Source organism: Eleutherodactylus coqui, chromosome 6, assembly GCF_035609145.1.
Source record: "Eleutherodactylus coqui strain aEleCoq1 chromosome 6, aEleCoq1.hap1, whole genome shotgun sequence".
Classification (NCBI taxonomy): Eukaryota; Metazoa; Chordata; class Amphibia; order Anura; family Eleutherodactylidae; genus Eleutherodactylus; species Eleutherodactylus coqui.
Window position 1 is genome coordinate 145,522,926 of NC_089842.1, and position 21,352 is coordinate 145,544,277.

General features: G+C 45.3%; 1 protein-coding gene across 37 annotated transcripts in view; it reads right to left on the reverse strand.

The window, feature by feature from the left end:
• LOC136632734 (otogelin-like) overlaps window positions 1-21,352 on the reverse strand; it is a 157,463-nt gene that overhangs the window by 110,080 nt on the left and 26,031 nt on the right. For all 37 annotated transcript variants that reach the window (XM_066607835.1, XM_066607832.1, XM_066607867.1 and 34 more), the window contains 9 exons: window positions 9,314-9,464; window positions 7,902-7,951; window positions 5,470-5,624; window positions 5,248-5,374; window positions 4,873-5,047; window positions 3,112-3,212; window positions 2,005-2,226; window positions 1,339-1,513; window positions 1,016-1,093 (listed from right to left, as the gene is read on the reverse strand). In XM_066607835.1, the coding sequence (XP_066463932.1) occupies window positions 1,016-1,093; window positions 1,339-1,513; window positions 2,005-2,226; window positions 3,112-3,212; window positions 4,873-5,047; window positions 5,248-5,374; window positions 5,470-5,624; window positions 7,902-7,951; window positions 9,314-9,464 (1,234 nt within the window). The remainder of the gene's footprint in view (window positions 1-1,015; window positions 1,094-1,338; window positions 1,514-2,004; window positions 2,227-3,111; window positions 3,213-4,872; window positions 5,048-5,247; window positions 5,375-5,469; window positions 5,625-7,901; window positions 7,952-9,313; window positions 9,465-21,352) is intronic.

The window sequence follows — 21,352 nt, forward strand, 5'->3', positions numbered from 1 at the left end:
CCACGGCGACCCCCGAATTTTTTCGCCCGAGTACGGAAGTACTCGAAAATCACGGTATTCGGGCGAAAAAGGGGCGTGGCCGAGCACGTTCGCTCATCTCTAACTGCTACTGATAAAATATACGTTTCCAACAAGATGCTTCCACAGATACATAAAACAGACATTTTGTTTCAATTAGCGAGCCTGTCACTAATGTCCCCTTTACATGGAACGATTATCGCTCAAAATGTGTTCAACTGAACGAATTTGAGCAATAATCATACAGTGTAAATACGAAAAAAATTGCTCACTATTCGTTCACGGTTGTTTATGAATGACTTTCAATCAGCAAAAAAAAAACTATCGCTGTCTTCTCATGTTTAAATTCTTAGCTAAAAGGTAAAGCACTGAGCGAGAACTCAATGATCCAGCAAAAGATCTTTCAGTCTAAGCGCTCTGCACGAGCGCTGGCGACCTTAGCGGTGACGTCAGCGCTCGTGCAGTCGTTTAAATGACTGTTAGACCGTGTAAAAGGGCCATTATTTATACTACCCTCAGGAAGGGTAGCATAAAGGTAGAGACAGATTCCTTTCACTTTGTTAAAGATAGACTAAAGGAAAGCTGGACCGCTGTGTTCTTCATACCCGTCTTGTGAAACAATAGAATCAGCTGTATCCCGCTGTGAACTCCTAATAAGGCTGATCTTTGTCTTTCAGCATGCTGAAAGATAACGATCAGGGACTGGTTAACGAAACCTATATGATGTCAGTGCAGTTAGACACAACGATTATCACAAAGACGGCTTTGAGCAATTTTTGAGCAATAATCATTGCGCCCAATTGGGCCTTTATTCATACTACTAGGCTCCCTATATGGAGAAGAGAGGCCTTATGGCCCCCTAAGCCTCCTGGTCCCAGATGCAACCACATCCCCTATAGTTACGCCCCTGCTTCCTATATAAGCTATATTGTACCGCTTTACTTCTATTCCACTTACGCACACAACCATGAATGTGTTCAGTTAATATATTCCTTACCATGTTTGTCCATTGGATTGGGTTATAATCTCTCCTATTTTATACAGATGATTATTGTTGTAGCAAGGACAAGAATCTCTGGAAGGGAAGAACTATTTTTGAATTTCTCATAAACAATACAGATGTATATTAGTGTATAACAGAGTGTGTTATATCAAATCAAGTGTTGTGTTAACAGTTGGGTTCTCGAGACGTATATTATCATCAAGACAATTTTGAAGCATAAGAGAAAAAGTTGCTCTTCTCATTACTAGGTAATTGGGTCTAGAATACAAAACATGACCATTTCTAAGACCAGGCTAAAAACATCAAAGTGTCCTTACCCGCGTACACATGTATTCAGAGAAGCATCGTAGTAGAGGTCAGGAGGGCAGATACAAGCTTCATTCAGAGGGATAGAAGATGTAATTTTCAGAAGTTCAGTAGAGAATTCAGCACAATCTTCTTGAGAGAATGTATCTTCTGTGATAAAAATCATATCCCCTTCACAAACCGGAGCTGGAAGTTGAAATAAAAAAAAAATGGTGGTCAGGGGGCATTTTCTTCCAAGGCTATGCATAGTTAGAAGGGTGTAGTGATGCTTGAGCTGATTTCTTCTGTATATGCAGTGCTGGTGTAGAATAGGATCCCAGTGTTGGTTCATGTCATGTCGTGCATGAGGTGAAGTAAATCTGAACTAGTCCCATCTTACCTCAATGGATCCTTCGGGGCTACTGCTATAGTTATGGATGCCTAGCTTCTATGGTAACTTGACCCATAATCCCCAATATGGCATGTATTGCTGACCGACAGTTTTTGTATAAAAGCACAATGTGCTCTTTGGGCTATTAAAACTGCTGAGGAGCTGCGGTAAGTATGACGCTCAGTAGATATGCCATTTGTTTTAATGCTGTGATGCGAGTACGCTGGCATAATGACACTAATAAAACTCCTCGAAAGTCTCTACTGACTACATTGCTATGGTTTGATTTTTCAAAAATATAACTTACTGCAATCTGAAAATGTAGAACTAACTGCGACAAATATTCCTGCCCGAGCACAGCGATAAGCATAGTCTGCCAAAGCTGTACAAAGTCCAATCTCTTTAATGTTGTAGACACTGTTGGCACAAGAGATTTTGTAGGAGTGGATGTCAATCAGAAGAGCACAGTCTTCAAAGATGGAGCTTTCCAAGGCCACCGAGCAGGTCAAATCAGCATTTACTGTTTTATCTGATAGGGGAATAAACAGAAATTGGTGACCATCAGGTAAGCAAGAAATACAATTCTAATAAAACAGGAGATGTATTCTAATTAGAGATGAGCGAGCATACTCGCTAAAGCAAACTACTCGACCGAGTAGTGCCTTATTCGAGTTGCGGCGGTGAGCAGGGGGCAGAGAGGGAGAGAGAGATCTCCCCTCCGTTCCTCCCCGCCTCCCGCCGGCAGCCGAATCTTTAGAGACGAGCAGGCAGGTACTCGAATAAGGCACTACTCGCTCGAGCAGTGTGCCTTAGCGAGTATGTTCGCTCATCTCTAATTCTAATCCATTGCTTCACATTCAACTAGATGAGCATAGTCTTCTATATCCCAGCTACTATTATTATATGACAAGAGTATTTCAGCATGTTGTTTACTGAATTATTTTACTTGACATCGATGTGTAATGTAAAGTTGCCATCAATATCAAGCTCTATCAGATCTAGGTCAAAGTCAAAAATATACTCTTGAAAAATCTAATTTTGGCCAATTTGACCCACGAAGGGCAGTTATATAAGTTCCCCAAATCAAATGATCAAACTATGGTATAGCCATAGAACTCTACGGGAGCCATATTTGCTTTATACTCATAACATGAAGCCCGCTCATAGCTGCGTATGTAGGAGGCCCTAAACGTTAGTGGATGAGATAAGTAGCTTTTCGCCATTTATATGAATGTATGTTCTAATATTTATTCTTATATAATGAAATAACTGAAAAATGACATCCTGATCTCTTATTCTGCTAGTCTGCCGCTGGTTAGGCTGTGAAGGTTACTATACCTCGAGGTGTTTAAAAGGTATGAAAAATATAAGTGACTCTCTCTAAATGCTACATTTTATACAGTATCAAAGTAACCTTTGTCTTCCGATCCCTTTTCATGTTCTGAACACTTGGAGTCCGTCTTCCATGAGTCGATGAAGAAAGTGGGTACTGTCTCAGTGATATCATTTGAGCTCCTGTAATGAATAAAGGAAAAAAAGATACACAAAAATTGCATATGTACTGCATTCAAACATTATTTCTTTTTAAAATAAAAATCCCATTATTATTTTAATTCACCCTTGGTTTATCTATTGTGAGGAGGTGAACCCAGAGGGCGCTAGAGAGCTACCCAAAAACAGGGTGGAGAAGGACTTTGACCACACATCAGTGACCCTTCCCAGAGGAAGAACCTATATCAGGGAAGTGCTGCTCATGTCCTGCAGGAAGCAGGTGAACTGTGGACCAGTTAGCGACAGATAGGTGGTCTCATTCAGAAGGGACTTGATTGAATGTAATGAGTGCTAGACTGCTGAAGAAGGGCCTCAGTAAAGGTGTTATTCACCCTTAAAAAGCTAGTTAGGGTTCAAAAGCTCAGATAGTGTGCTATGCGTGAGCTAGGCTGATATTATTTTGAGATTAGTCAGTCATTTAAAAGCTAAATAAAGCAATTTCTTTTAGATTGTGATTGGCAATGACTTTTTGATCCACCATGTTCTTACACCTTACTGTTTTATTACTTGACAACAGCTTTCTTAAATGGAAAATTTATTTTTCTTGCAGGAAAAATCAAGATGCGCATCCCTATAGGGGTAATTGCCTCACTTGTAAGCAGGACTCCTGGGGTTTAGTTGTCTTCTTAGAGTAGGGACTTATGAGACAACGAGGACCCTTGTCGTGGGCTCGTGAGCTTAAGTATCTTGGCCAAAATATGAACCAATACCTCGTACATACTTTAGCTATTCCATCTGCTTATGCGTTTTGATTCTTGGTAAGTGTTTTGGCGTTTGTCAGTCGTTGTTGGATGTCTACTTGTAAGTCCCATTTAATGTTCAGTCTGTTTGTGTGCATTCCCCTTTTCATGTTCATCCAAGGTGTAGTGTGAATTACGCTCAGGTCAGAAGTGACAGTTATGGTGCTGTTAGGGAATGTGACAGGGAGCTGGTGAGGTATTTTTTATACTCACCTGCTCTCACAATCCAGCGGTGTTGTCCCACTCTAAAGTCGGTGCATGGCACGAAAATCTGATTCTTTTCAAAGTCCTATGCGCATATTCTCATTGTATGGAAGCCTATATGTGAGAGCTCGCACAGGACTCTAAAAAGAATCGGATTTTGATGCCATCATGGGATCCAGGAAGCAGGAGAGTATAAAAAAATACATCACCCAGCTCCCTGTCATGTCCCTCTAACAGCGCCATAACGTAATTTATAGTGCTGTGGGGATGTGACAGGTTCTTTTTAAGTCATGAGCTGTAAACACTATAATAAATGGAAAATTAAACTGAAAATTTTTCTTTAAGGAGAACTTACAGCAAAACCAGAACATAGATTTTGCCATAGGAAAAATAACAAAAAGGACAGTGCATTACAGAGGCATTGAAAGAGTCCCTGTGTCCTGCTCAACTCCCATTATGCACTGTCCTTAGGCATAACATTCCCTTATGCACTTAGGCATAACAAGGTGAACCAGTTTGGCCTAGAGTTTTCCTTTAACAATTGATAGCTTTTGAAATCTTCGCTAGTAAGAATGATGGAGTAAAACTGAGAAAAGGTTTTTTACTTTTCTGAGAGCCTTAAATTTCCCATGCATTATAGCATAAGTCATTATTATTTGGGTACCGTGAAACCAACTTACGTGAAATCATCATTACGATTGTCATTATAAGTACCACACAAGCCCTTGGTTTTGCCTTTGTAGCTCGCATCAAGGATAACATATAGACGGTTAAGATTAAGGTCATATTGTAAGTTAAACAATGGGCTTGCCACATCCAAGAATGTGGAAGAGCTTCTTAAGACAGTAATAGTGTCTGGAAAGAAAGATAATTCATATATTAATTATGTAGTTGACAGAATGGCAATAATACTAAGAGACTTGATGTTTAAAGGCCTCATTTAACAGGTGAGCACTAAGGTTTTTCCCTCTCTACAAGAGGTCTTCATCTCAAGAGCTCTGCTGGTGGTGTGGCCTTCATGTTCAATAATATTTCAGATGCCGATATTCCCATACCTAAAATGGAAAAAGGAAGAACTGTGGTTGCTCCAGCTGACAAGATTGTTCCATCATAACGTAGTTTGATGTTGACTTTTGATGGGATGTAGATTTCCACTGATTCAATACAAACTGCATCTTGATCCTAAAATGCAGGAGCAAATAAAAGAATGTACCAGTATTGTAAAAGTAAAAAAAAGTTTGGGCTTGTATAATACCCCATAGTAGTGAAATGCCTACATATATGTTACCATACAGCTCAGAACAGAGTTTATTGCTCAAGCTGATAGTGAAGGCAGGGGTCTTGACCAAAATGTAATTACAACCACCGGGAGCTTCATACAATGTCCCATCAAAAGTGCGAATCATCTGGAAACTAGTCACCGAGCAGACCCCTAAAATACATAATGCACAGAACATTATACAACGAAAATAATTACATTGCAGCCCTACTATAGTAGACTGAGTAGTCATGTAAAGTACAGAACTCATGATCACATGTATAAATATACCAGACGTAAAGGTTTGTTTGTTGCATGAAGGAAACACATATACCCCCAGAGGTGGCACTAATTACACAGAATGAATGTACAGTGTTCCTGGGGAAGTGGCATATAAATGGTATGTAGAAAAAATGGAAACCTAAAATAATGCAAGCAAACAGAATTCTGACAGTGGCATTTATATGTCCCAATTGGGATTTAAATGTCCTGAATAGAGATGAGCGAACCTACTCGTTTCGAGTAATTACTCGATCGAGCACCGCGATTTTCGAGTACTTCCGTACTCGGGTGAAAAGATTCGGGGGGCGGGGGAAGACGTGTCGGAGCGGGGGGTAGCAGCGGGGAACAGGGGGGAGCCCTCTGTCTCTCCCTCTCCCCCCCCACTCCCCGCTGCAACCCCCCACTCATCCACGGCGCCCTCCGAATCTTTTCGCCCGAGTACGGAAGTATTCGAAAATCGCGGTGCTCGGGCGAAAAAGGCGCGTGGCCAAGTAGGTTCGCTCATCTCTAGTCCTGAACAGTCAGCCACGATAAGATCGCAGGGTTGCCGTCCGGGTGTCATGGCAGCCTGTGGCCTTCTGAAGGCCCCCTGGTCTGCCATGATTGTTTGCCTAATATAGACATGTCTGTGGCATGTGTTAAGTAGGCAACCTGTTAAAATACAGTATAATGAAATACCATAGTATTGCATTATACTGTATAAGCAATCACTAATTCAAGTCCCCAGCGGGGACTTATAAAAAAGTAAAAATAACTTGACTAAAGGTAAAATAAAGATGTTTTTAATTATTATAAAAATAAAAAAATATTAAAAGTTAGAAAAAACTTAACCCAGTTGTGAGATCCAAAAAATTAAAAAGTCCCGTGACAGAGCAGACCACATGAAGAGAAGGTATGTAGTTTTTATTATAAATAGACTGTGTTTTTAATGTAGTGCCACACTTGAAAAAGTCCCCACGGAGGGACGAAACGCGTAGTGTGTAAATAAACTTGAGTAAGTGCCAATTCTCGGAGCGCGGATCCATTTTTTCCTAAACACGGACTTTTCTGAGTGGCTCTCTGATTGAGAGACGGAGGACGAACGCAGCTCCCCAGCTGACTGGCCCAGCAGGACACCAGGGAATTAAAGGCACAGTGCTTATAAGACGATCCGGACAAGGGGTGTGAGTGAGGATCCTATTAAATAGGATCTTCACTGTGCACCGGGTGAGTGAGGCTTTATTTTATTAATATAACCATGATATAAGTCACCGATATCCTCTGGGAGCGCTACCCTGACTTTTTGCATATTGTTCCTGTTCTTGGAGCAGGCAGGGATTTAAAATCCCCGCCTGCTGAAAAAGCTGATTGTGATTGGCTGAGGCACTCAGCCAATCATAGGCAGCTCTTGCCTGTCATTCATTCGGCAGCAGCCGTGGCTCTATTGAAAAATGCTCGGACTCCCATTGACTTCAATGGGGTTCGTTACTCGAAACGAGCTCTCGAGCATTACAAAAAGCACGGCTCAAGTAACGAGCATCCGAGCATTTTGGTGTTCGCTCATCTCTAATTACTATATAAAAACCTGTATCAATTTGGTTTCTCTGTACTCGTACTGACCCACAGGATAAAGGCAATGTATCATTTTTACTACACTATGATTGCTGTAAAAAAAAACCTCCCTTCCCAAAATGGTGCAATTTTGTTTTTTCCCCCTTCACCCCACTTAGAAATTTTTAAAAGTCTTTCAACACATAATATGGAACGTCAAATGGTGCCATTCAAAAATAGAACTCATCCTGCAAAAAACAAGCCCTTGTGTAGATATGTCATTTGAAAAATGAAAAAGTTAGGATTTTTTGAAAGTAGGAATAGCAGAACTCCAGAACATGACCTGGACACAGGAGCATCAATGACTCTTTGTCATGAAAGGGTTAAAGAGGGTCTCTGCAGTTGGGCTAAGTTCCTGTGAGTGTGTGCCAAGCATTTTGCCAAGTGGATGCTGATCCAGTGAGTGGACTAACCCCAAGGTATTGCACTGCATATATAGGCAGACAGATAGACAGACAGACATAGAAGCAGGCAGACAGACAGACAGAGACAGACAGGCAGATAAATATTTTTTTCAGTGTGTATTCTTAACTAGTTAAATAGATCAGTAATTGAAATGAGAGAAAATAATTAAATTACCTTGGCAGTTCTGATTTTTGACACAGGTCAGAGCACCATCATTGCAGGTACTAAAAAGTTAAACCATAGCATAATTTAGTGTGCCTTAAATATAATATAATTTTTCATTTTTTTTTCTTTTCTTACTCTATACCTGATATGTTTAGAACAAAGAAACCACACTGCATGTGATATGGATCTGTGTCAGAGGAGACATTGAGTCAGTAATAATTTATTATCATGTGCTCCGAATGCAGCTAGACCATTCATGTTTATAGAGCATATACAAGAGCAATGAAAGACAAGGTTGCAAGATACATAATGACAGAGACTACTCTTCTATATTCTAGCTCTTATGACAAGCCTACATCAAACTACTAAGGACCACTTGTCCGTCCATGTGAGTTACATGCTCTGTCCCTGATCACATGATGGTGGCATCATCAAAGGTCCTTTATCCCAAGTCAGTGAGTTACATGCTCCGCCCCTGATCACATGATGATGGCGTCATCACAGGTCCTATTCCATAGCAGCTGAAGCTGCGGGGTTTTGTAGGGAATGCATAACACACGCACTCGGGATGACCTCCGGATCAAGGACCAGTGATGATGTCACTGTCCTGTGATTTGGGGCGGAAGATGTAACTCACTCACTCCAGATGATCAGGGGTGGAGCAAGAGTGAGTGAGTTACATGCTCTGCCCCTGATCACATGACGGTGATGTAATCAAAGGTCCTTCATCCCCATTGAGTGATTTACATGATCCACCCCCGACCACATGACGGTGACATCATCAAAGGTCCTGCAAGCATGCGGCTGCTGTCTGGCTATGTGTTCGTTAGTATTCCATAGCAACTGAGGCCGTGGGGGTTGGTAGGGAATGGAATACTAATGAACATCTACAGCAGCCATGTGTTTACAGGACCTGTCATGATGTCATTGTCATGTCACCAGTCACCTGTGTGGGAGCAGTCTGGGGTCACAAGACCAGGGGGTGATCAGTGTGTGCAGGACGCATATTAACATCTTCTTCCGCACTTCTGCAACAATCACCCATCAGGTTGCTGGAATAGTGAATCAGCCAACCCAAACAAACAATCAGGTTGCTGGAATTGTGAATCAGCCAACCCAAACAAACAATCAGATTGCTGGAATTGTGAAAACAACCAATCAGGTTGCTGGAAGCCAACCCAAACAACCAATCCAGTTGCTGGAATTGCTGATTGTTGCAGAAGGGCGGAAGAAGATGTTAATATGCGTGCAGGACTCTGCTGTGCTGCTTTTCATCCTTGTTGTATGAAGAATGTATGTAGCAGAGCTGTATGTGATGTACAAGTAGCAGAGCTGTGTGGTGCATTGCGCCACCATAAACACTGGTGCTATATAATTTCCTAACAATTACTAGTATATAAGATAAAGATGACTTAACATACCAGGTAACACAGTCAAATTTTACAGTTTTTCCATCAGGTACAAAATCTTTGTCGAATGTGCAAGATTCTCCCACAGTTGGCACTGGCTTTACGGGTTTAGCTGGTGTTATTGGTTTAGGATGATTCACCGGCTTCTTAGGCTTAGGTTTTCCTGTTTAATAACACAGCAAAAGCAGAAATACTAAATGCCAACTTTATTACTTTTTTTTAGCATAGTTAGGATAAGAACACATAAATTAAATGCAGAGGGTATTAATCTAGTATGATTAATATCAAATAGATAGATAGATAGATAGATAGATATGAGATTGATAGATATGAGATAGATAGATATGAGATAGATAGATATGAGATAGATGGATGGATGGATAGATAGATAGATGGATGGATAGATAGATAGATAGATAGATAGGAGATAGATGGATGGATAGATAGATAGATATGAGATAGATAGATAGATATGAGATAGATAGATAGATAGATAGGAGATAGATGGATGGATAGATAGATAGGAGATAGATAGATAGATAGATAGATAGATAGATAGATAGATAGATAGATAGATAGATAGATAGATAGATAGGAGATAGATGGATGGATAGATAGATAGATATGAGATAGATAGATAGATAGGTAGATAGATAGGAGATAGATAGATAGATATGAGATAGAGAGATAGATAGATAGATAGATAGATAGATAGATAGATAGATAGATAGATAGATAGATAGATAGATAGATAGCATATACATTTTTTAGAAAATGGTGCATGTGTCACACTAATGGTGCTATTTCCCTAATGTGTTGGACACTTTTTCTTACGCTACCTTTTGACTAGTGTATATATACAATAATATTTTGTGCAAAAAAGGTATACATTTTTACAAAGTTTGATGCATTTTATTGCTCTTTTAGTCACACTCCCTCTCTTAACCTTTTAAAGTATGTGTAAAAGTTTCCATAATCTTTTCTTCTTGATAGTTTACAAGGACTCATAACCAATAAATCTAATTAAAAAATGTTGATGTTATGTAAGGACCTGTACAGGCAGGTTACAGAAACACATGCTTCAGCACTCAAACACATTTAGTATCTGAATAAAATTAGACTGTTGTTTATACTAACCACATAAAATGCAAAGGTTCTTAATGCATATTTTGATTAAAAGATGTGATTCCATCCAGGTGAACATTATTGGAGGGGTTCCTAACTTTGGCCTTTAAAACCTGTACAAGTAGGTTAAACGTGATTTAGGGCGCAGTCAGACGAGCGCATTTTATGTGCGTTGAAAATGAACGCTTCTAAAAGAACCAATGGGTTGTTACAGAAGCGTTTATATGCGAGGAATTAGCATCGCAAAACAGCGTTTACCTAAAAAAGATAGAATATGCAATATATCATATAGGAGCAGGAGTTAATGGAAACTCCTGTACTGGGAATAGATCCCCCACTGCTTACAGCAGGGCATTTAAAAGGTGCTGGCCAAAAGCACTTATTAAATGTCCTGCTGTTAACTCCTGTTAGTACCCACAGGGATGGGATGACTCCCTAAAGGTTCCGTTAATCCCCACGGGGACTTACAGGATTTTGCAACGGGACATTTAAAATGTGCTTCTGGGCAGCACCTTTTAAATGTCCCGCTGTAAGCAGCAGGGTATTCCTACTGGTCCCCTGCTTGCAAATTACCCAGCAGTGGGGGGCAGTAGAGGAGTCCCTCAACCTCTCTCCTGAAAGGAATTCCCTCTAGTGGGGAGAAAGAGAGGGGTGGGGTTTCAGGGCTTCCCCTGAGAGTGTGAGAGGAGGGGTGGGGCTAGAGGTACCTGCCCCCAAGCCACGCCTCTGTGAGAATCCCCACAGCAAACTATGGAGGGGAGTGGCTAGGGGCAGAACTTAGGGGGCAGGTGTCTTTAGCCCTGCCCCTCCTCCCACACTCTAGAGGGAAGCCCTCGGGATTTCTCCATAGCAGAGACAGACAGTACTGCTATGGGGAATTTCCCCTGGGCAGGGATAGTGAGTGGAACCATGGGGGGTTGCCTCAAAGCCCCGCTGCATCTCCCCTTGCTCTGGCTCCATCTCTCCCTGCTCTGGGCAAACCCCTTCCTAGCTCTGCTCACTGTCCCTCTGCTCTGGGGAAATCCCGAAGCCCTGCAGGGCTTCTTCTCTCTTTGCATGGAGCAGCTGTGCTACTCCAAGCCCAGCTGCTCCAGTAAATGGGCAAAATGTCATGTGCTGCGCATATGAAACTTTGCCCGGTCACATGTTTTCAGCATATGCAAGGAGCACATTTCTTTTTGCGCACATAAGCATGCAAAAAAACATGCTCATCTGACTGCGCCCTTAGAGTGTAAGGGATTACATAGGCAGGTCAACCAGGTGAAAAAGTGTTGATTTCTTCAAACATTGTCAAAATTATTAAATATTGTGGAAATTGATCAAGATTTTTTTATGCCAAAATTATTTATAGTGCTGTCTCTTTTTAAAAAAAAAAAGTTAAGATATTGCAAAATGTAATCAGTGTTCTGGAAGGTGGGGCTTTCTTACATAGTGATGCGGTATAAGATTTGGGTTTCCGCACCGAGTAGGGTTGCTAAAATATTGCAGAAACACACAATTCAAAAGCAGAAGAAAACTGCACCACAGACGTGCTATGTTGTCAGTCTATTGGGAGAATGAGGCATAGTAGATGAGTGAAATATTCTATCTGGAAGGGGACTACTTCACTTGTACTTCCACCTTGTCGTCTGCTAGTAACCTTTTGGACCTCCGCCCACTGGTTTCCTCATGTATAAGAGATTTTACTCATCTATTATCCCTCATTTTCCCTAGCCTGAAGAAGTACAGATCAAGTCCAAAACATTGCTATAAAAATATATAATTACTAGAGATGAGCGAACGTACTCGTCCGAGCTTGATGCTCGTTCGCGTATTAGCGTGTTCGAGATGCTCGTTATTCGAAACGAGCACCACGCGATGTTCGAGTTACTTTCACTTTCATCTCTGAGACGTTAGCGCGCTTTTCTGGCCAATAGAAAGACAGGGAAGGCATTACAACTTCCCCCTGCGACGTTCAAGCCCTATACCACCCCCCTGCAGTGAGTGGCTGGTGAGATCAGGTGTCACCCGAGTATATAAATCGGCCCCTCCCGCGGCTCGCCACAGATGCATTCTGACAGAGATCAGGGAAAGTGCTGCTGATGCTGGAGCTGCTATAAGGAGAGTGTTAGGAGTTATTGTAGGCTTCAAGAACCCCAACGGTCCTTCTTAGGGCCACATCTGACCGTGTGCAGTAGTGTGGAGGCTGCTTTTTGCAGTGTTGCACTTTTTTTTTTTTTTTGTATATCGGCCGTGCAGAGCATTGCGCCCTGCAGTAATTTTACATAGTCCAGGGCCAGTAGTGGTGAGGCAGGGACAGAAGACATATTTAGTGTATATAGGCAGTGGGCCTTTCCAAAAACATTTGGGAAAAAAAATCTATTTGGGCTGCCTGTGACCATCCTCAGTGTACTGGGTCTCTGCTGGGGGTAGTTGTCCTAATTCATACGCAGCCAGCTAAGTGTTACAGCAAGCTTGCGCAAAATTCTTTCCTGGCTCTGTGTTGGCTGTTACATCACCGCTGTATTCCTGTCCACAGTGCAACAGTCTGCAGTAATTTTACATAGTCCAGGGCCAGTAGTGGTGACGCAGGGACAGAAGCTATATACAGTGTATATAGGCAGTGGGCCTTTCCAAAAACATTTGGGAAAAAAAATCTATTTGGGCTGCCTGTGACCATCCTCAGTGTACTGCGTCTCTGCTGGGGGTAGTTGTCCTAATTCATACGCAGCCAGCTAAGTGTTACAGCAGGCTTGCGCAAAATTATTTCCTGGCTCTGTGTTGGCTGTTACATCACTGCTGTATTCCTGTCCACAGTGCAACAGTCTACAGTAATTTTACATAGTCCAGGGCCAGTAGTGGTGACTCAGGGACAGAAGCTATATACAGTGTATATAGGCAGTGGGCCTTTCCAAAAACATTTGGGAAAAAAATCTATTTGGGCTGCCTGTGACCGTCCTCAGTGTACTGGGTCTCTGCTGGGGGTAGTTGTCCTAATTCATACCCAGCCAGCTAAGTGTTACAGCAGGCTTGCGCAAAATTCTTTCCTGGCTCTGTGTTGGCTGTTACATCACCGTTGTATTCCTGTCCACAGTGCAACAGTCTGCAGTAATTTTACATAGTCCAGGGCCAGTAGTGGTGAGGCAGGGACAGAAGACATATTTAGTGTATATAGGCAGTGGGCCTTTCCAAAAACATTTGGGAAAAAAAATCTATTTGGGCTGCCTGTGACCGTCCTCCGTGTACTGGGTCTCTGCTGGGGGTAATTGTCCTAATTCATACGCAGCCAGCTAAGTGTTACAGCAGGCTTGCGCAAAATTCTTTCCTGGCTCTGCTGTGCGTTCCATAAGAGAAGTCAGCCTCCAACCACAGGCCAATAAGTGGCACATTTAATTACAGCGTTCTGTTTCTGCACTACTGGTAATACAGCATGCTGAGGGGTAGGGGTAGGCCTAGAGGACGTGGACGTGGGCGAGGACGCAGAGGCCCAAGTCAGGGTGTGGGCACAGGCCGAGCCAGTGCGGTGGCCAGGGGTAGAGGCAGGGCCAGACCGAATAATCCACCAACTGTTTCCCAAAGCGCCCCCTCGCGCCATGCCACCCTGCAGAGGCCAAGGTGCTCTACGGTGTGGCAGTTTTTCACAGAGACGCCTGACGACCGACGAACAGTGGTGTGCAACCTTTGTCGCGCCAAGATCAGCTGGGGAGCCACCACCACCAGCATGCGCAGGCATATGATGGCCAAGCACCCCACAAGGTGGGACGAAGGCCGTTCACCGCCTCCGGTTTGCACCACTGCCTCTCCCCCTGTGCCCCAACCTGCCACTGAGATCCAACCCCCCTCTGAGGACACAGGCACTACCGTCTCCTGGCCGGCACCCACACCCTCACCTCCGCTGTCCTCGGCCCCATCCAGCAATGTCTCTCAGCGCAGCGTCCAGACGTCGCTAGCGCCACTGTTTAAGCGCAAGCGCAAGTACGCCGCCACGCACACGCACGCTCAAGCGTTAAACGTGCACATTGCCAAATTGATCAGCCTGGAGATGCTGCCGTATAGGCTTGTGGAAACTGAGGCTTTCAAAAGCATGATGGCGGCGGCGGCCCCGCACTACTCGGTTCCCAGTTGCCACTACTTTTCCCGATGTGCCGTCCCAGCCCTGCACGACCACGTCTCCCGCAACATTGTACGCGCCCTCACCAACGCGGTTACTGCCAAGGTCCGCTTAACAATGGACACGTGGACAAGCACAGGCGGGCAGGGCCACTATATCTCCCTGACGGCACATTGGGTGAATTTAGTGGAGGCTGGGACCGAGTCAGAGCCTGGGACCGCTCACGTCCTACCCACCCCCAGAATTGCGGGCCCCAGCTAGGTACTGGTATCTGCGGCGGTGTAGGCTTCCTCCACTAAAGCACCCTCCTCCTCCTCCTCCTCCTCTGTCTCGCAATCAAGATGTGTTAGCAGCAGCATGTCGCCAGCAGTCGGTGTCGCGCGGTGTGGCAGCACAGCGGTGGGCAAGCGTCAGCAGGCCGTGCTGAAACTACTCAGCTTAGGAGAGAAGAGGCACACGGCCCACGAACTGCTGCAGGGTCTGACAGAGCAGACCGACCGCTGGCTTTCACCGCTGAGCCTCCAACCGGGCATGGTCGTGTGTGACAACGGCCGTAACCTGGTGGCGGCTCTGCAGCTCGGCAGCCTCACGCACGTGCCATGCCTGGCCCATGTCTTTAATTTGGTGGTTCAGCGCTTTCTGAAAAGCTACCCAACACTTGTCATACCTGCTCGGAAAGGTGCGCCGGGTCAGCGCACATTTCCGCAACTCCAAGACGGACGCTGCCACCCTGCGGACCCTGCAACATCGGTTTAATCTGCCAGTGCACCGACTGCTGTGCGACGTGCCCACACGGTGGAACTCTACGCTCCACATGTTGGCCAGACTCTATGAGCAGCGTAGAGCTATAGTGGAATACCAACTCCAACATGGGCGGCGTAGTGGGAGTCAGCCTCCTCAATTCTTTACAGAAGAGTGGGCCTGGTTGGCAGCCATCTGCCAGGTCCTTGGAAACTTTGAGGAGTCTACCCAGATGGTGAGCGAGGATGCTGCAATCATTAGCGTCACCATTCCTCTGCTATGCCTCTTGAGAAGTTCCCTGCAAAGCATAAAGGCAGACGCTTTGCACTCGGAAACGGAGGCGGGGGAAGACAGTATGTCGCTGGATAGTCACCCTCATGTCTATATCTCAGCGCGTTGAGGAGGAGGAGGAGGAGGGGGAGGAGCATGAGGAGGAGGGGGAAGGGACAGCTTGGCCCACTGCTGAGGGTACCCATGCTGCTTGCCTGTCATCCTTTCAGCGTGTATGGCCGGAGGAGGAGGAGGAGGAGGATCCTGAAAGTGATCTTCCTAGTGAGGACAGCCATGTGTTGCGTACAGGTACCCTGGCACACATGGCTGACTTCATGTTAGGATGCCTTTCTCGTGACCATCGCGTTACACGCATTCTAGTCACTACGGATTACTGGGTGTACACACTGCTCGACCCACGGTATAAGGAGAACCTTTCCACTCTCATACCCAAAGAGGAAAGGGGTTCGAGAGTGATGCTATACCACAGGACCCTGGCGGACAAACTGATGGTAACATTCCCATCCGACAGCGCTAGTGGCAGAAGGCGCAGTTCCAAGGGCCAGGTAGCAGGGGAGGCGCAGAGATCAGGCAGCATGTACAGCGCAGGCAGGGGAACATTCTCCAAGGCCTTTGCCAGCTTTATGGCTCCCCAGCAAGACTGTGTCACCGCTCCCCAGTCAAGGCTGAGTTGGCGGGAGCACTGTAAAAGGATGGTGAGGGAGTACGTAGCCGATCGCACGACCGTCCTCGGTGACGCCTCTGCCCCCTACAACTACTGGGTGTCGAAGCTGGACACGTGGCCTGAACTCACGCTGTATGCCCTGGAGGTGCTTCCTTGTCCTGCGGCTAGCGTCTTGTCAGAGAGGGTGTTTAGTGCGGCTGGGGGAATCATCACGGATAAGCGTACCCGCCTGTCAACCGACAGTGCCGACAGGCTTACACTCATCAAGATGAACAAAGCCGGGATTTCCCCAGACTTCTCTTCTCCACCAGCGGACAGCAGCGATACCTAAGCAATACGTAGGCTGCACCCGCGGATGGAAGCATCATTCTCTATCACCATCAAAAACGGGGACCTTTTAGCTTCATCAATCTGTGTATTCTATTCATCCTCCTCCTCCTGCTCCTCCTCCTGAAACCTCACGTAATCACACCGAACGGGCAATTTTTCTTAGGCCCACAAGTCTCAGTCATATAATTTTTGTAAACAATTTTTATACGTTTCAATGCTCATTAAAGCGTTGAAACTTGCACCTGAACCAATTTTTATTTTAACTGGGCTGCCTCCAGGCCTAGTTACAAATTAAGCCACATTAACCAAAGCGATTAATGGGTTTCACCTGCCCTCTTGGTTGGGCATGGGCAATTTTTCTGAGGTACATTAGTACTGTTGGTACACCAATTTTTTTGGGCCCTCGCCTACATTGTAATCCTAGTAATTTTTAGCCCACCTGCATTAAAGGGCACTGTAATGGGATATATTTATGTACCGCCGGTGGCTTCCTGGGACCCACCCATGCTGCCGATCCACACGGAGTTGTAACTGCATATGTCCACTTCTAAAGAACCCCAGTCTGACTGGGGCATGCAGTGTGGGCCGAAGCCCACCTGCATTAAACATGACATTACCTCAGCTGTGGTGGGCACTGCAATGGGATATATTTATGTACCGCCGGTGGCTTCCTGGGACCCACCCATGCTGCCGATCCACACGGAGTTGTAACTGCATATGTCCACTTCTAAAGAACCCCAGTCTGACTGGGGCATGCAGTGTGGGCCGAAGCCCACCTGCATTAAACATGACATTACCTCAGCTGTGGTGGGCACTGCAATGGGATATATTTATGTACCGCCGGTGGGTTCCAGGGAGCCACCCATGCTGTCGGTCCACACGGAGTTGTAACTGCATGTCTCCACTTCTAAAGAATCCCAGTCTGACTGGGGCATGCAGTGTGGGCCGAAGTCCACCTGCATTAAACATGACATTACCTCAGCTGTGATGGGCAATGCAATGGGATATATTTATGTGCCGCCGGTGGCTTCCTGGCACCCACCCATGCTGTCGGTCCACAGGGACTTCACAATAGGGAGTTGTACCTGCCTGTGTCTATGAATTAAAAACCCTGGTCAGGTTGGGGCATGCAGTGTGGGCCGAAGCCCACCTGCATTTAATCTGACGTTAGCTCTGCTGTCCAGGGCACTGCAATGGGATACATTTATGTACAGCTGGTGGGTTCCAGGGAGCCACCCATTCTGAGGGTGCACACGGAATTCCCATTGCGGAGTTGTACCTGCCTGTGACTATTTATAAAAAAACGCGGTCTGACTGGGGCATGCAGACACCTTGACAGAATGAATAGTGTGTGGCACATAGGTTCCCCATTGCTATGCCCACGTGTGCAGCTCCTGATGGCGGTGGCACAGGATTATATTTCTCATTGCTTCTGTACAGCATTGTGGGCTATAGCCCTGCCCCTTTTAAAGAGGGTCGCTGCCTAGCCGTGACAACCCTCTGCAGTGTGTGCCTGCGGTTCCTCCTCATGGCAGACGCACTTATAAATAGACATGAGTGTGGCGTGGCATGAGGGCAGCTGAAGGCTGCGCAGGGACAGTTTGGTGTGCGCTGTGGACACTGGGTCGTGCGGGGGGGGGGGGGGTTGGCCAGCATGTAACCCAGGAGAAGTGGCAGCGGAGTGTCATGCAGGCAGTGATTGTGCTTTGTTGGAGGTAGTGTGGTGCTTAGCTAAGGTATGCATTGCTAATGAGGGCTTTTCAGAAGTATAAATTGTTGGGAGGGGGGGGCCCACTCTTGCCGCTATTGTGGCTTAATAGTAGGACCTGGGAACTTAAGATGCAGCCCAACATGTAGCCCCTTGCCTGCCCTATCCGTTGCTGTGTCGTTCCCATCACTTTCTTGCATTGCCCAGATTTTCACAAACGGAAACCTTAGCGAGCATCGGCGATATACAAAAATGCTCAGGTCGCCCATTGACTTCAATGGGGTTCGTTATTCGAAACGAACCCTCGAGCATCGAGAAATTTTTGTCCCGAGTAACGAGCACCCGAGCATTTTGGTGCTCGCTCATCTCTAATAATTACCTTTTGGACCCTATGCATTTAATAAACATCACATTTTATTTAGCAATGGCAACTCCTGCAGTCTATGTTAACTATTCCCAAAACCTACAGGCCATGGCTGCTAATTGGGCCTATTTCAAGACTCGGCCTTCACCTTAACCAGCGTGGCCGGAACTGGGTCATGAGTCTCTTATGTCCCAACCACCCACATATAAAGAGAAAGGGACCATGACCTTTCTTGTGGAACGCGCTCTGACACTATCTTCTCGGGAATCAGGATAGGCCTATGTCCGCCAGGCTAACACCGACCCGGAAAACCGGGGAAGCCCTGCACCTGCCGCCTTACAGTCAAATAAGCAGACAAAGCCAGCATCATGAAGAATTGCCCCTAACAGCGCTGAGCCGTTGCCTGGATATGCCCAAGTCCACCAGAAGAGTTGAATGCCCATGGAATAGAGGCTGCTGGGAACTGTATGATGAGTGACCCAATCAAAGTTGTGCCTAACCAGTGCCAAGCCAGTAAGGAGTCCACTTTTTCTTCAAGACAATAACTACTTCCAGAAGCAGATACCAATGATAATACATGTATTGAGCTAGGCTTTATCTCTAAGTACTATGCTTTTCGGCACCACTGGCTCAACCGAGTCTGGTTAAATTTCGAAAAAAATACTGTATATTAACAATAATAATAGTCTTCTTACTACCGCCACCCTCTGTCCCTGAAGTTCTGCATAATAGCCATCAGACAGACAATTAATTTATCATTTAATTGCACTTAAGTTAAGTGCTCCTAGAACCTGGCAGCCCACATCATTATTACATGCCCCCCTCATCTTAATGACATTCTAGATGACTGCACATTCCTAATTATTTGTTGATAGCAAATAGTAGATTGATCAATACGTTTGTTCTCTTTGAAGATCTCTTAGGGTCCTTCTCTGAATTCTCTGACTATTCTAAGGAACACCAATCCACACACATCAATTGACGCTCATTTCACTTTCTTTTACATGGACTGAGAATTAGCTTATGGGGTAAAATGATTGCTAGGCCGGCCGTATATTGTAGTATTTTTATGCTAGCTGAAATTTATGAAATTGAACGATCAGCCAACAAATATTTATGCTAGCTGAAATTAAGTGATCTGCCAACGAATGACAGTTTGTCAACTGATTGTTGGTCTCTTTACATGGTCTGATTCCCAAGGCGAATGAGCATTCAAAGGAGTGCTTTGGCATAATCTGCCATTTTACAGGTCCTTTAAATACAACACAGCACACATCTAATTACATATAAGCACACCTTATAATTCAGATGATTCCTTGCTTTCATGATCATGGCCAAATTTACCATTAAACTTTTTTCTTTTAAACAGATAATTGGTGATGGTTTGGGACACAGATTTAGAATTTAAGAGTTTATTGTCTATATAAGGATTATCAAAATTTATCATAAAGAGCTACATTTTATCTTTCAATTTTAAAATGACCCACACTTCATAAAATGTCAGGGGCTAATTACAATCACAGAAAACGGCCATATACTTACTCACTAAGGAGTGCATATAGATGCATCCTCTCACCATGCAGGTAGCAGACTACCAGTTGGACTACTGTTGGAAGTGCAGGGCAGCCCGCCGAATTATTATGGCGTCATTAATAGGTTGCTGATCTGCATGGGGAACTACATGTATCAGAATGGTCTGGCGCTTTATATCTACTCTGTGTGGGAGTATACACCAAGCAGCCACCCCCCTCTATATCAAGAGGCAGTGTGAGTGGCTGTCTCATCGGTGTCCTACACAGGTGTTATTAGCTCCCTTATTTGGTAGTCTGCTACCTGCATGGTGAGAGGAGGATGCATCTATATACACTCCTCAGTGAGGCCTTAGTCACACGGGCGTTTTTTCACGCGATTTGCGCATCGCATGACGGATGCGCATGCGCAAATCGCGTGACTGGCGCCGAAAAATCGGCCCAAAAGTCGCCCGAAAATCTGCTCCTAGCCGCGTTTCATTAGAAACGGGCCGGAGCTGTCCAGCGCATTGCATTCAATGGAGACGGCAATACAGCGGCTCCATTGAATGCAAGCGCTGCGGGAGAGTGTGGGATGAATTGTCGGGAAGGGGTTAAATATATAACCCCTTCCCTGCAATGCATCCTGAAAAGTGAAAAAATAAAAAAAATGCATGTACTTACCTGCTCCCGGCAGCTGGAGATCCCGGCGGCCGGCCTACAGTGGGTGTGAAGGGGGTGTGACTCAGGCTTGCCCCTGATTGGCTCAGCGCTGAGCCAATCAGAAGCAAGTCTCAGTCACACCCATTCATGAATTCATGAATGGGTGTGACTGAGATCAGCCTCTGATTGGCTCAGGCTGAGCCAATCAGGGGCAAGCCTGAGTCACCCCCCCCTTCACACCCACTGCAGGACAGCCGCGGGGATCTCAGGCTGCCGGGAGCAGGTGAGTACATCCTTTTTTTTAATTTTTTCACTTTTCAGGATGCATTGCAGGGAAGGGGTTATATATTTAACCCCTTCCCGACAATTAACCCCGCGCACGCTGGCAGCCCATTGCTTTCAATGGAGCGGCTGTATTGCCGCTCCATTGAATTCAATGGGCAAACATCGTTCTTCTCTGCCACAGCTGTTCCAGCTGTGGCAGAGAAGAATGATTTGTCTTCTATATGTTCTCAATGGGGTCGGCGCTGCTGCCGCCGGCCCCATTGAGCGCATATAGAGAAGAGA